The sequence below is a fragment of the Nycticebus coucang genome, chromosome 10 (assembly GCF_027406575.1).
Source record: "Nycticebus coucang isolate mNycCou1 chromosome 10, mNycCou1.pri, whole genome shotgun sequence".
Taxonomy (NCBI): domain Eukaryota; kingdom Metazoa; phylum Chordata; class Mammalia; order Primates; family Lorisidae; genus Nycticebus; species Nycticebus coucang.
Window position 1 is genome coordinate 124,799,362 of NC_069789.1, and position 13,181 is coordinate 124,812,542.

The 13,181-nt window shown below is 52.8% G+C and overlaps 1 protein-coding gene across 2 annotated transcripts in view; it reads right to left on the bottom strand.

The window, feature by feature from the left end:
* The window catches only part of RYR1 (ryanodine receptor 1), a 124,152-nt gene that overhangs the window by 65,752 nt on the left and 45,219 nt on the right, over positions 1-13,181 (bottom strand). For both annotated transcript variants that reach the window (XM_053605582.1, XM_053605581.1), the window contains exons 39-60: positions 12,509-12,782; positions 11,627-11,741; positions 11,408-11,540; positions 10,932-11,026; positions 9,864-9,999; positions 9,454-9,640; positions 9,257-9,365; positions 8,580-8,700; positions 8,314-8,483; positions 6,484-6,704; positions 6,303-6,393; positions 5,240-5,380; positions 4,676-4,839; positions 4,474-4,552; positions 4,218-4,307; positions 3,623-3,763; positions 3,216-3,290; positions 3,063-3,138; positions 2,585-2,708; positions 2,233-2,348; positions 325-392; positions 108-229 (exon numbers count right to left, since the gene is read on the bottom strand). In XM_053605582.1, the coding sequence (XP_053461557.1) occupies positions 108-229; positions 325-392; positions 2,233-2,348; positions 2,585-2,708; positions 3,063-3,138; positions 3,216-3,290; positions 3,623-3,763; positions 4,218-4,307; positions 4,474-4,552; positions 4,676-4,839; positions 5,240-5,380; positions 6,303-6,393; positions 6,484-6,704; positions 8,314-8,483; positions 8,580-8,700; positions 9,257-9,365; positions 9,454-9,640; positions 9,864-9,999; positions 10,932-11,026; positions 11,408-11,540; positions 11,627-11,741; positions 12,509-12,782 (2,848 nt within the window). The remainder of the gene's footprint in view (positions 1-107; positions 230-324; positions 393-2,232; positions 2,349-2,584; positions 2,709-3,062; positions 3,139-3,215; positions 3,291-3,622; positions 3,764-4,217; positions 4,308-4,473; positions 4,553-4,675; positions 4,840-5,239; positions 5,381-6,302; positions 6,394-6,483; positions 6,705-8,313; positions 8,484-8,579; positions 8,701-9,256; positions 9,366-9,453; positions 9,641-9,863; positions 10,000-10,931; positions 11,027-11,407; positions 11,541-11,626; positions 11,742-12,508; positions 12,783-13,181) is intronic.

Consider the following 13,181-nt stretch of genomic DNA (forward strand, 5'->3'; position numbering starts at 1 on the left):
GCCTAGCACCCAGTTCACAGCCTCTAAGTGCCAACGCTAGGAGAAAGGGGTCCAGGACTACAATCCTAAGAGGCCGGGGGCTGGGTCAGAGGTCACAGGTGGCCTACCTGGTGATCATTTCCTTCTCCTTGTTGGAGGCATGGCCACCACTGCCCAGCACTTTGGCTGGTGTAGACAGGAAATAGAGGCAGTGGTTGGTGAAGTACTGATTGATCAAAGGGAGCAGGATCTGGAGATTGGGGGGAGGACAGGAAGAGGCTGGGTGGGAGGTTGGGAGAGCCCACCAGTCCCCAGACTCCTCTGGCTTTGGTGCCCACCTCTCACCTTGGCAAAGAATTTAATCTCCTGTTCATGTGGGGACTTTTCTACTCTTCCACTGCTGACCACAGCCTCTGAGGGAGAGGGCAGATAGTGGTTATGGTGGATTCAAGGCTGGGGAACCTATGTGTTGTGATGGGAGGGATTCTGGGGGAAGAGTTAGGAAATGCCGGGAGAAAAGTTTCTAGTATGAAATCATCTCCGTTGACTTTGAGTTAAACCTTCTCCCTTACCTTTCATCTGATCCCCCCTAACTTCTTGATCAAACCCTTCCTGAAGCTGACAAGGGGAGAACAAAGTAGAATGAGCTAAGTCATGGAACATCCCCCTCCTCAACCATCACAAGCCCTTTTCTTTCTGAATTTCAATACTTGGCACTGAGTAAATCTGGCATAAATAATGAATGAACCGAATGAAACAAGAAGTCAATATAAACAGATTTTTTTTTTTCAGACAGTCATACTATGTTGCCCTCAGTAGAGTACTGTGACGTCACAGCTCACAGCAACCTCAAACTCTTGGGCTTAAGCGATTCTCTTGCCTCAGCCTCCTAAGTAGCTGGGACTACAGGCGCCTGCCACAATGCCTGGCTGTTTTTTTGCTGCAGTTGTCATTGTTGTTTGGCAGGCCCACACCAGGTTTGAACCCGACAGCTGCCGTGTATGTGGCTGGCACCCTAGCTGCTGAGCTACAGGCGCTGAGCCTAAACAGATTAGTTTTTAAGTGGAAATTAATTTTAGTCAATAACAATGGTGATAGCAATAATATAATTCAGATAATACTGGCTCCAATTACTAAATACTTGCTGTCCCTAGTACTATGAGAAATGTCATCCATGCACAGTAGCCTCCCAATTTGGAGGTCTATACAGTTGGTCCTCCTCCCCTGGTCAGATGAGGAAACTCAGGTGAAATAACTCAACACTAGTCACGTAGCAAGTAAGAAAGCTGTGGCTGGTTATGGTGAGAAGTCACCCACATCACAAATGAAGAAACTGAGGTTCCACAGGGGAGGGAATTACCAAGGAAGGAGGTGCACCCACAGTTTGGAGGCCCAGCATCCGAGCTTTGTGGGGAGATACATGGGGATAGCTCTCAGGGAGAATGCTACGGTTCCCGGGGAAAATTGGAGGGGATTATAGGGGCCCCAGCTGTAATTCCAGTAGTATATAAGAGGCATCTGGGGGGAATCCCAACAACCTCCACATTCAAAATAGACCCAGAATCAGCCCAGTTCTCACCCTTCTCTTCTCCTGCCCCTCTCCCAGTCAAGTCAGAGGGATTTTGTGGACACCTGAGTCAGATTACATCCCTCCCCTGGCTCCATCCCATTCCACATAAAAGACAAAGCCCTCATCATGGCCTGCAAAGCCCTGGATGATCTGGCCCTGTCACCCCTCTGGCCTCACTCCCTCTCATTGTCCCCTTCAGTCACTCTGCCTTAGCCACAGGGCATCTTAATGTTCATGCCAGAGACCTCTCAGGGCCTTTGCACTTGCTGTTCCTTTGCCTGGAAGGAACAGATGTTCCCCAGATGTCTGCACGTCTCCTCCCTCTCCTCCTTCATGTCTGGGTTCAGCCTGTCACATTCTCACCCTATTTAAAATGATAGCCAGCTGCACATCCCCAATCCCCCTTATCTGGCTCTATTGTTTTCTTCTTCCCATAATACTATCCACCTCCTTATGTACCAAATATACTAAACGATTTGCTATTTATTATGTTAATTGTCTGAATCCACCCCGGAATGCAGTAGCAGGAGGGCAGGGATCTTTGACTGTTGTAGCCCTGGTGTATAATAAATATCAGAGAAGGGGAGGAGGGAGAAATGCATGAACCGGTTTCCTAGGTGAGTCCGGCCTGCAGAACTGGTGTCCGCAGGTGAGCCGGGCGTCAGGAAGGGAATTCTCCGTACCCAGGTGGGCAATGAACTCCTGGGAAATGTCCATCCAGCGCAGCAACTGTTGCAGGAAGCCAAAGGCAAAGCGCTTTTCAATGGAAGACGAGTCCAGCTCCATGTCCTTAAGGCCTCTACGTGGAAAGGTAGAGAGAGCGGTCAGCCCAGGCGCCGCCCTGTCAGGGGCGACCTGTCCAGGTCCAGCCTCTACCGGATTGTGCCTCAGCCCAGCTCCACACTCCACTCGGAGCCTGCCCCAGCTCCTCAGGCCCCGCCCTCTCTGCCTCCTCCCCTCTCTGGCTCCGCCTCTCCCAGCTTTTGCTCTGCGAGTTCCGCCCGCCGCTGCGTGGCTGGGCTGCAGCCTACGTGCCTAGTGACCGCGTAGCCGTTCATCTGCAGAAATTTCATCAGCTCCTGGGCCTTCTCTCGATCTCGTGCCTTCTCCTTGGCGGTGAGAGTGTCGTAAGGGACCAACAGTGGGTGGGTCCCACCACCTGCGGAGGCAAAGGCCAAAACCCAGAAATCAGAGCTCTGGGAAAGCCCCAGGTCAATGAAGAGGTTCCTGCGGTTGTGGCTGTGCATAATTACAGCCATAAAGATGGAGGCAAGAATAAAGGAAACATTGCTTTCTGTTGCTGGTCACACCCTCATCACTACCCTGCAGTGGTAAACTCTGTTATCACTCCCAATCTACAGAGGGAGCGACCCAGTTGGTAGGGGAGGGGTGTGTGTGGGAAGGCAATTGTTCAAAGTCACAAGGGGAAGCCACACGACTCTAGGCCCTTATGACTAGGGACCTGGGGCGGGGGTGGGGGTAGGGTGTTGTTTAAGGGTGGGATGGGGCTCACCCTTGGCTTCCAGCTCCTGCTTTTTCTTCCGCCCCCACGTGTTGTGGTAATTTTCTGCCAGTTGTTCTGCCATAGCCTGGAAGTGGATGAAAGGTGTCAAGGCCCAGATTCAAAGACACCCCCATGTCTCTAAAAAAGGATCGGGGCTCTCACCTGCAGTTCCCGGGACAGGGCAACACCGCTAAGGTCGGGGGGCTGGGGGTTGTAGCCTTCTCTTGCGTCATAGGTCTGGGAAGACAAGGGGGAGGTGGTGGGGCTTGATGGGCTAGCGGAAAACCCAGGCCAGCCCCTCCTCAGGGCTCTGCTGCCCATTCCACCCTCCTTCTCCTTGGTCTGGCTCTCGACCTCTCCTCTGTGTTCTCTCCTTAAGGCCCTGTTTCCAAATCTCCGCCTCCTTCTCTCCTCTGCCCTTTGTAGTTCTTCAGAGCCATGCCAGATTTCTTAGACTTTTGCACTTCTCCTCACCCCTTCTGACCCCACCACCCTCCCCTTAGCCCCTCCCTCTTCTGGCCCCGCCCTGCCCCCTGGTGACCCCGCCTCTGCCCAGGTCTCCCCTCCACCTGGGCGCTTTGTGATATCTTCCGCGTTTTCTTCTTCTCCGTCTTCTCCTCTTCACCCTCCCTGGCCTTCTCTATCGTCCATTCCCAGGCAATCATGGCCTTCAAGGACTCCTTGATGGGCCAGCGGTAAATCTCCTTGTCCTGGGGTGGACAGGAGAGTGGGGTGTTGATGTAATGGGGTGAAAGGGGGGCAGAGGAAGGAGCACCCCCCTCAGCCTCACTGGTCTCCACCTCCCAAGAAGGGGAAATCCTGGCCACACCACATGGCTAGGAAATGGTCCATCTGGATTTGAATACAGATCTCTTACTTGCTCTGTAATAGGGCCTCCCAAAGAAACTTTGATTACCCATGTTACACATGGATCTCAGAGAAGTTACCATAAAGTTTCTATAAAGGCATCAAACCCACTCTCTCTGATTCTTTCTAGTAGAAATACCACTAGGAGAGACAACCAACTTTGAAAAAAGGCAAAGTCCATAGGTGGGGACTCCTAACCCACAGATCCTAGATGCAACCCTGTGAAGTGTCTCACTCCTCCCTGAACCCCCAAATTTGAGGGTTTATTTTAACCCCAGCACCCCACAGCTTGGTCACCTTCTCTGAAAAGGTCTTGTAGGGCCTCAGCATGGGATGGGTCTTCAGTTCCTCATCTACATTCTCCCCATAGGACCAGTTGTTCTGGATCTAAAAGTAGAAAGGCATGGTGAGGGGTAGGCGGCAGCCTGGGGGACTCAGAGTGGGAGAGTGGGGGAGCTGAGGGCTCCAGAGAAACCTGGGGATCCCAGGGATGGCTGGGGGTGGGAAGCTGGGTTCTTGAGGGCTTGTGGGAAAGGAGGTCTCTGATGCCAACCTTGTCGAAGGCCCACTTCTCATGCGTGTACTCTGCAAACTTGTTAATGAAAGAGTCCAGCTTCTCCGGGATGATTACACTGTTGGGGGACAGAGACAAGGTTGGGGTCAGAGGATGCTGGGGATGGGCCTCCTAACCCCTGAGACCTTCCTCTCCTTCTCTTAGCCCCCAAGCCTCAGGCCCCTCTTGTTCCCAGCCTCACTTGAGGGTTTCCACAGGCCGGGGATCAAAGTTGCCTTCAGCATCCACTGTGGCTTTTTTCTCTGCCTTGGATGAGTAAGAGGCATCCACGTAGTCAGGAGGCAGTGCCCCGGCAATGGCGCACAGACAAGGCATGGCCATGCGGTACAGTTCCGGGTCATACTTCTGGGGAAGCCAGCGGGGCGGGGGTAGGAGGTCACTGCAGGCCTCACTGAGGCTTCAAATCCTGGAGCCCTGGGACCTCAACTCACATGTGTCAATCATCAGCCTTCCTCCCTGAGCCCCCAAACGTGAATTATGGACCCTCTCTCTGAAACCCAAACCTCAGACCCAACTGGACCCTCAAATCACCCCCCTGTTGCCCTTCTCCAAGCCTCCAAGCTAGAGGCCCATCCCTTGTTCCATAATATCCAAACTGAACCTCAATCTAGAGATTCTCCTGGACCCAAACCTGCAAAACTGCCTCCCTCTCGAATCCCCCACATTTGGGGATTTCATTGAGTCCCCAACTTTAGGCCCCAAACCCTCCACAAAGGCCCCTTTTGGAGCTCCTGGGTGTCCAGACCTTATGGGCCAGAGAGTCAAAGATGCCCCAGAAGAGTTTACGGGTGAGGTGCAGCTCTTCTTCCGAGGTGACCCCAAAGTTGGCCCAGCCTGTGGGGAGGCAGTAGTACTTCCAACAGCGCTCATAGTGGTTGGTGAGGAGCTGGTTGGGAGCGAGAGGGGGACACATGAATGAGAGGGTGAAAGCAGACTGTAGGCACATGAAGAGCCAGGGAGGGCCAAGGGTGCCAGTGCTTTTAAATTACAAAGGATGTGTGGATTATGCAAATAATATGCTAATCAGGGTGGGAATGGCATGTGTATTGAGGAGTGGTCCCGGACAGTTTATTATGCAAATTTAGCATTCTAATTTAGCATCAAGATGAGCATTAAAGTAGAGCTGGATTTGTCTGATATTATTTTAAACAAATAAGCATGCTAATATTAATCAATGGGTAGGGTAGTGTGCAAATAGGGGTATGGCTGGAGTGATCTGTGCTTATGCAAATTAGCATGCCAAATAGAAACACAAGTAGCACTACATGCAAATATATGGTAATCGGGAAGAGCCCACTGCCACCCAATATGCAAATTTGCAATAGGGACTGATTAGCTGTATTATGCAAAATAATCTGAGTTGGGGGGTATCCCTTTATGCAAATCAGCATGCAAATGAAAAAGTAGGAGCAACAGTGTGCAAATATTCAGAATAGCTGTGATACTGTTTATTCAAATAAATGCACTCATTTGAATAGTGCAAGGCTGGTAGTCTGGGCATGTGAATAAATATGCTAATTAGGGGAAATGGTATGTCCCATGCAAATGTGTGCTAATTAAGCAGGGGCTGGCTCAGTGTTAGACAAATTAAATGCTAATTAGGGAATGCTAGAGATACCAATGACTAGAGTGAAAGTCTTGGGAATCCTAGTAATGCCAATAAGGATGCTAAAAGTTTTTCCAGCAGGACGCTGCCCTCACTTGCAAACTGGGAGGAGACAGTGCTGATACAGATGAGCCCCCTAGTCAGTAGCAGACCAATGGATGAGGCATGGGAATGAGCCTACTAAAGAGGGATTGGCTCTCACCTTGAGCGGCATCTTGGCGAACTCATTAAGGATGGGCACGTCAAACACCAGACGCCGCAGCAGGTGCTGCAGCATGGATGGGCGGATGTACCTGCAGGGACCCACACAGGGCTGTAGCATCTCACCTTGAAGTCCGTGCAGCCCCACGACCACCCGCGCCCCTGAGGTCTCCCCGGCCCACCTGCAGAGTGCCATCAGGCAGTCCTCGATGACGTCGCGCTGCGCTTTGGTGAGTGAGCGGCCACGGGACAGGCGGTACACAGTGTGCAGCATGGAGTCCACCATGATGGCACGATGCTCAGTTCCCGCAAAGAGCGGTGCACACTTCGTGATGAGTGGCAGCACCGCCAGGCACAGGTAGCGGTTCAGCGCCAGAGCCATCTCTGTGGTGCTGAAAGTGGCCTGGAGGACAGGTTGGGGACATCAGGCCCATTGTCCACCCCTAGGCTGAAGGACCCAAGCTTCTGATCATTCCCCCAAAAGCTGCTTCTCCAAGTCTCTGCCTGTCCCCACTCCCCTTATTACTTTGGACTATGAAAAATTTCAAACATTAACAAAAGTCCAGAAACCATGTTAATGAACCACCATTACCCAGATTCAGCTGTTCTGCAGATAAGGGCTTTCTGCACACTTATTTCCTCTCTGACCCTCTTCTTTGTTCCTGTAATATTTTCATGCACATCCCCATCATATGTCATTTTACCCATAGATACTTAAATATGCAACTCTGTTCAGATGAGTGCTCCTGGGTGAACAGACCTGGCTGTTACCACACCTGATATTATAGAATTAACAATTTCTTATTCTCGATACTCGTGATCAGCTGTCTCCAATTCTCTCAAAAATAATTTTGCATTGAGCTAGGATTGCTTGCTCAGGCCCCCAGCAAGTTCTATACATTGCACTTGGCTGACAGGTCCTTTAGCCCTTTTTTTTTTTTTTTTTTTTTTGGAGATACAGTCTCATTTTGTGGCCCAGGCTAGAATGCCACCTCATCATCATAGATCATTACAACCTCAGACTCCTGGGTTCAAGCGATCCTCCTACCTCAGCCTCCCATGTAGCTAGTACTACAGGTATATGATACTGTGCTTAGCTAATTTTTTTTTTTTTTTTTTTTTTTTTTTAGTTTTTGTAGAGATAAGGTGACAAGGTTTTGCTATGTTGCCCAGGCTGGTCTCAAACTTCTGGCCCCAAGCAATCTTCCTGACTTGGCCTCCCAAAGTGGTAAGATTATAGGCATGAGTCACCATGCCTAGCCATCTTTTTATCTATAACTGTTCCTTTTCCTCTCCTTTCTAAAACTATTTATTTTCTAGAGAAACAGGGTCATTTGTCCAGTGGAACTCCCTATATTTTGGCATTGGCTGGTTCCTTCCTTGTGGTGTCAATGAACTTTTTCCTCTGCCTCCTGTATTTCCTATAAACTGCTGGATCAGATTCAAGTTCCCATGTTCCTCTTCCCAGTAAAGACCAGCAATTATTTCTTCCATATTAGGAAGAGCCTTCTCTGGACCCATGCAGCCATCATCCCATCCTCTATCTCGCCTGCCAGCAATTTGTGTAAAGAATTGTCCATATTTGCTGTCTGCAATGCCTTGGTTCCAGGCTCTGTTAAGCCCTCTCCTGTAAGGCTTTTGCCTGTCACCTTGCTGAAGCAGCTTGTCAAGGTTACCAGTGACCTCAACTTTGCTTAACCAGTGGTCACTTCTCAGTCCTCATCTTCATTGGCCTGTCACCTTCTGTTATCACTGTTCTTGTATGGAGGGCTGTGTGTCCACAGTGCTGAACCATCACTGAGAAGGATGAAATCATATACCTGGAGGTGTTGGAGACTCCTGGCCATGCTCTGCCAGGACTCAGAGAGATTTTCTTGTTTTTTGTATTCTATCCTGATGGTGCGATGGGGATTATGATATGTACAGATATCCTGGGAAACAACAGTGCTGCTGCTGGACCATGACCCATCTCGTGGAGGCAGGGCATAGCCAGGCTGGGTGGAGCTGCTCACCGTGTCCAGCGAGGCAGCTGCCCTCATGTCAGGCAGGAACCCCACGTCCAGCACATGGAGCAGGAAGTCCTGACTCTCGATGCCATACACCCGATCCAGAAAGAGCACCATGGACGCCTTGTGGTCGGGCACAAACGATGCCGACATCTTTGGCTGTACAAGAGCCCCATCTACAGACAGAGAAGGTCGGAGTCAGGGAAGCCCTGAGGGCACAGGGGGCCCCATCCCCAGCATTGCTCCCTTGCCAAGCCCTGCCCCCTCCATACCTTTGCCGAGGGTAGGGATTTGCAGTGGGAGGCTGATGATGCCCACAAGGTCCTCCAAGGGCACGAGGGAGCGCAGGATGGCGCGGATCCGCAGGGCCTCACCCTTGCCAGCTTGGATTAGCTGGCGGGAGGGGGGAGAGGCACAGTATCAGGCATCTGTGCCCTATTTAGTGACTGCTCAGTTCCATCCCTGCCTGGCACACTGGCAGGTAGAGCAGGCCTCCTTTGCAAGGGGCTAACTCTAGAGTTTCCAGTCCATGCTCCCCCAACCCACCGTGACCTTCTACCTGTGCCCCCATCCTGCCCTGATCCCCTGCCCATGACCCCATCCCACCCTGATCCCCTGCCTATGCCCCCCATCCCATCCTGAACCCCCTGCCCATGCCCCCATCCTGCTCTGATCCCCTGCCTGTATCCCCCATCCCACCCTGACCCCCTAACCGTGCCCCCCCATCTCACCCTGACCCCTTTGGGCTATCACTGTCTGTCTCCCCTATTGGACTGGGAACTCTATGAGCCTGGGGCCCGGGGCAGTCTTGGTCACTGTTATGTCCTCAGCACTGCCTCGCCCAGAGTGAAAGCTCACTTGATGCTGCCAAATGCCTGAATGAAGGGTTCCAGGCTGGTCGTGCCAGTCCCTCCCCTTTGCCATCCCACCCTGGCCTTGCAGGTCTCACATGCATCTCTGGTGCACAGCGTCCAAGCAGGTCAATCAAGGCAGCATAGAAGGACATGATGGTGTGTCCCAGGTGCACACGGTTTTCTTCAGGGGGCTCTTCTCCAAAGCTGTAGGAAAAGGTGGGTGGTGTGGGGGAGGCAGCAAGGGGCATGAGGAGGGTGGGTCACCCCACTGAGTAGGGACCAGGAGACTCACTGCTCCCGCCGCCGGTCCCTGCGGACACCTGGGCCGTCCCGCGCCGGGTCCTCAGAGATGCGAATGGCCTCTTCGATGGCGGCCAACAGCCCCGAGCCGCCCTCACCCCGCAGGGCAGGCCCAAAGCATTCAGGCTTTCGGATGAGCAGCCGCACCACTACGTTGGCATTCTCCTCCACGCTCTCACCTGGTCACCGGTGGGGGTGGGGTGGGAGGTCTCATGAGCCATGGATAGGGACCCTCCCCTCCCCACGCAGCCCCAGGCTACAACTCAAGGGGTGATGCCAGGCTCTGTCAGCCCTCAGGCCCCTGCCTAGGCCAAGCCTGTGATCCACGGTGTGGCCTGTCACCAAAAAGAGGCTTTGGCCAGTGACCACACACCTCCCACCCTGCCTCTGCCATCTCCTTACCATTGACAAAGACAGCAAAGCGCAAGAAGTCCAGGTAACGCTCACCACCGCAGGGGTTCCAGCCAATGTCCGGGTACCCTTTGGCCAGGAGCATGGGACAGCTTTGGAGGCCACAGCCTGCCAGATAGGACACGACCTGGGGGCAGGAGAGGGCTCAGCCAGAGACCAGGCCCACTGGCTGACTCCTCAGGGCTCAGGGTTCTGCCCAGCCCCAAAGCACCTCCGTCCCATTCATCCCTGGGTCCCTCAGCAACTAGCCTTGGGCCCCTCATCTCCCACCTGGGCAGCCCCCTCCCTGGGCTCCTGCTTCCTTCCCCTTGGTGAGACTCCACATGTTATCTTCTCAATGAGACTTTCTCTGACCACTCTTATTTAACTTGACACCCTCCTGACACTTGATCTTTCCCTCCTCTGCTCACATTTTTCCTCCTTAGCTTTTGCCACTAACACACCATATATTTAATTTATTCATGGCATCTTTTACTCATCCTCTCATCTAGAATGTCAGCTTCATGATGACAGGTCATCATACTGCTTCTGCCTTGCTCAGGCCCTAATGTGTGGCAGGTGAGAATAAATACTAAATGGGTGACAGCATCACTGTGTGCTGTTTTATAAATGCTTTCCTGGATTAACTCATTTAATCCCCCCAAACAACTCTGAGAAGTCATTTCTATTACTATGTTCATTGTATAGATGAGGTGACAGAGATCTGGAGACTCTTAGTCCCTTGTCCAAGGCCACACAGCAAGAGATGAACATAACTTGCTAAACTCAGAGCCCATGCACACATCACCACTGCATGTCAAAGTGGAGGTGCAGAGAGCTAAAAAAGTACCCATGCCACCAAGCTGGGGAGCAAGAGTATGGATCTGCACCCAGCCTTGAAGTGTCCTGTGAATGAGCAACTGGGTGCTGTCCTCTCCCTGCAAATTTTTCTCCTTCTTATTTGGCCTTGACTATCCAGAATTACCCCAGAATGGGTTCAGAATCAGCAAGTGCCCCAGGCAGCCAGGTAGGAGCTGGGCCTCCTCCCCCAGGCCAGGGAGCCAATCTCCCCCTCCCCACCTTTTCCAGGTCCTGCTCCTGCAACGCCAAGGCCAGCTCATTGTTGTCGATGACAGAGGCAGCAGCCACATCCAGTGGGGTGGAGCCCTGCATGCCTGCCGGGCCAAGGGGTGGTAAGAATGTCTCCTTCCTGCTTGTCACATCTCCTCCAGGAAGCTCTCCCTGACCACCCCTGTTCCAGCCTGGGTCAAGTGCCTACTTGAGTCTGTGTTTTGTTCATCTCAGCCCTGACCACTCTGGGCTGTCGCTGTCTGATATTGCTGTCTTCTCCTCTGCACTGTGAAGGCCAGGCAGGACTGTCTGGGTCACCACTGTGTCCCCAGCATTACTGATTACAGGGCCAGCCCGACAGTGGATTGAGAGTGAGTGTTTGTTCAAGGACTGAATGAACAAGTGAGCTGGAGGAGCATGGGGCAGGCCTGGATGGGGTGTCAGGAGAGGGTCCGGGAGGCAGGCCCTGGCTTGGGGGCTCTCACCCAGGCCGATGCCGCTGTTCTCTAGCAGGTAGCTCAGGTGGTCAAACATGGAGCGCTGGTTCTGCCGGCTGATGCGGCAGAAATAGCAGAGGAAGCGGCAGCAACTTGTCACCATCTTGGGGAAGCGTATCTCCTGGGGCAGGGAGGGGGGACCAGTGGTCGGTGCTTGCCCTCTGTGGCACCCTTCCTGGGGCTCCCCAGCCCAGCCAGGCCCCTTACCTTTGACTCGCCACCCCCAAGGACATTCACCATGACCTGCATGACTGTCTCATGCATGCCCAGCGCCCTCATCAGGTTTGGGTGTTGGTAGAAGACTTTGTTGTTCATGATGTTCCTGCGGACAGGTCAAGGGCATGGAATCAGCAGGACCCAGGCGAGTCCCAAGTCCAGGCAGAGGTGTTGCTACCATCCTGAGAACCATTAGCATCTGCTGACTTCTCGCTCTTTTTATTTATTTATTTTTTTCACACAAAGTCTCACTCTGTCATCCTGGGTAGAGTGCCATGGTGTTATGGCTCACAGCAACCTCAAACTCTTGAGCTCAAACAATTCTCCTGCCTCAGCCTCCTGAGTAGCTGGGACTATAGGCACCTGCCACAACGTCTGGCTAAGTTTTCTATTTTTAGTAAATACAGGGTCTCGATCTTGCCCAGGCTGGTGTCGAACTCTTGAACTCAAGTGATCCACCTGACTCAGCCTCCCAGAGTGCTGTGAACACAGGCACGAGCCACCAGCCCCAGCCAAAAGAAGACACATTTGACACTGAGGACCCGATGCTGTTACTATTCACACGCGCTCACTGGGGCCACAGCACAGCACCACAGGGCAGGCGTGGCTCCTCCCCTGTTTTACAGAAGAGGAAACTGAAGCTCTATAAATGTAAACCTCGTGCCAAGAGTCATGTGATGAGTAGGAGCTGTTACCGCAGGGGGTGGCGGTAAAGGAAGGTGACATCACCCAGGAAAACAAGGGAGTATATCGCCTTGAGGATGGGCTAGGAGTTGAGCGGAGCGGCATTAGTGTACCAGAGAACATCACCGGGGGACTGGCTGGAGCCACCTTCCTGGCATATGCAAAGTGAGGGGGTGGGCGGCACCTCACCCAATGCTCTGGATCATGAGGTTCTCCTCCTGGGGGCCCATCTGCACGATGAGCAGTGAGCGGATCTGGCCGAGGCACTCGAGCAGGCTCATGGTGTCCTCCATGGAGGATGGTGAGATGGTGTAGGCACGGGGCAGGGCACGCAGCAGCTCCCCCAGCCCATCGTACTGCCGGTGCAGGAGGCTGAACATGGCCCGCACCAGCTCCGGGCTCTGCACAAAGTCCTCTTGGGCCCAGCGCACCACCGTGTGGGACACCAGCTCCTGTAGGGACCCTGGGGAGCGCACATAGGGGCAGAACACAAGGGGCCCCTTGTTGCATAAGTTTTCCCAGTTATCAGACATCCCACCCATCCTCTAGCTGCCAGGAATGAGAAGATTCCGACAGACTTTGTTCTACAGCCCCAAGGGCCACCTGTCACCCTAATACACACACATCCAGACAATAAGGGCTCCCTCCACATTTCAGGAGGAAGAATAAACTGTATAATTGCAAAACACCAGAGCACTATCAGAAGCATGCACCATGCACCATTGAGAGAACAAGCAGCAATTCCATTTGTTCTATAAAAATACTGCCGAGTTTTTTCGGCAGCGCCTGTGGCTCAAGGAGTAGGGCGCTGGTCCCATATGCCGGAGGTGGCAGGTTCAAACCCAGCCCCTGCCAAAAACCA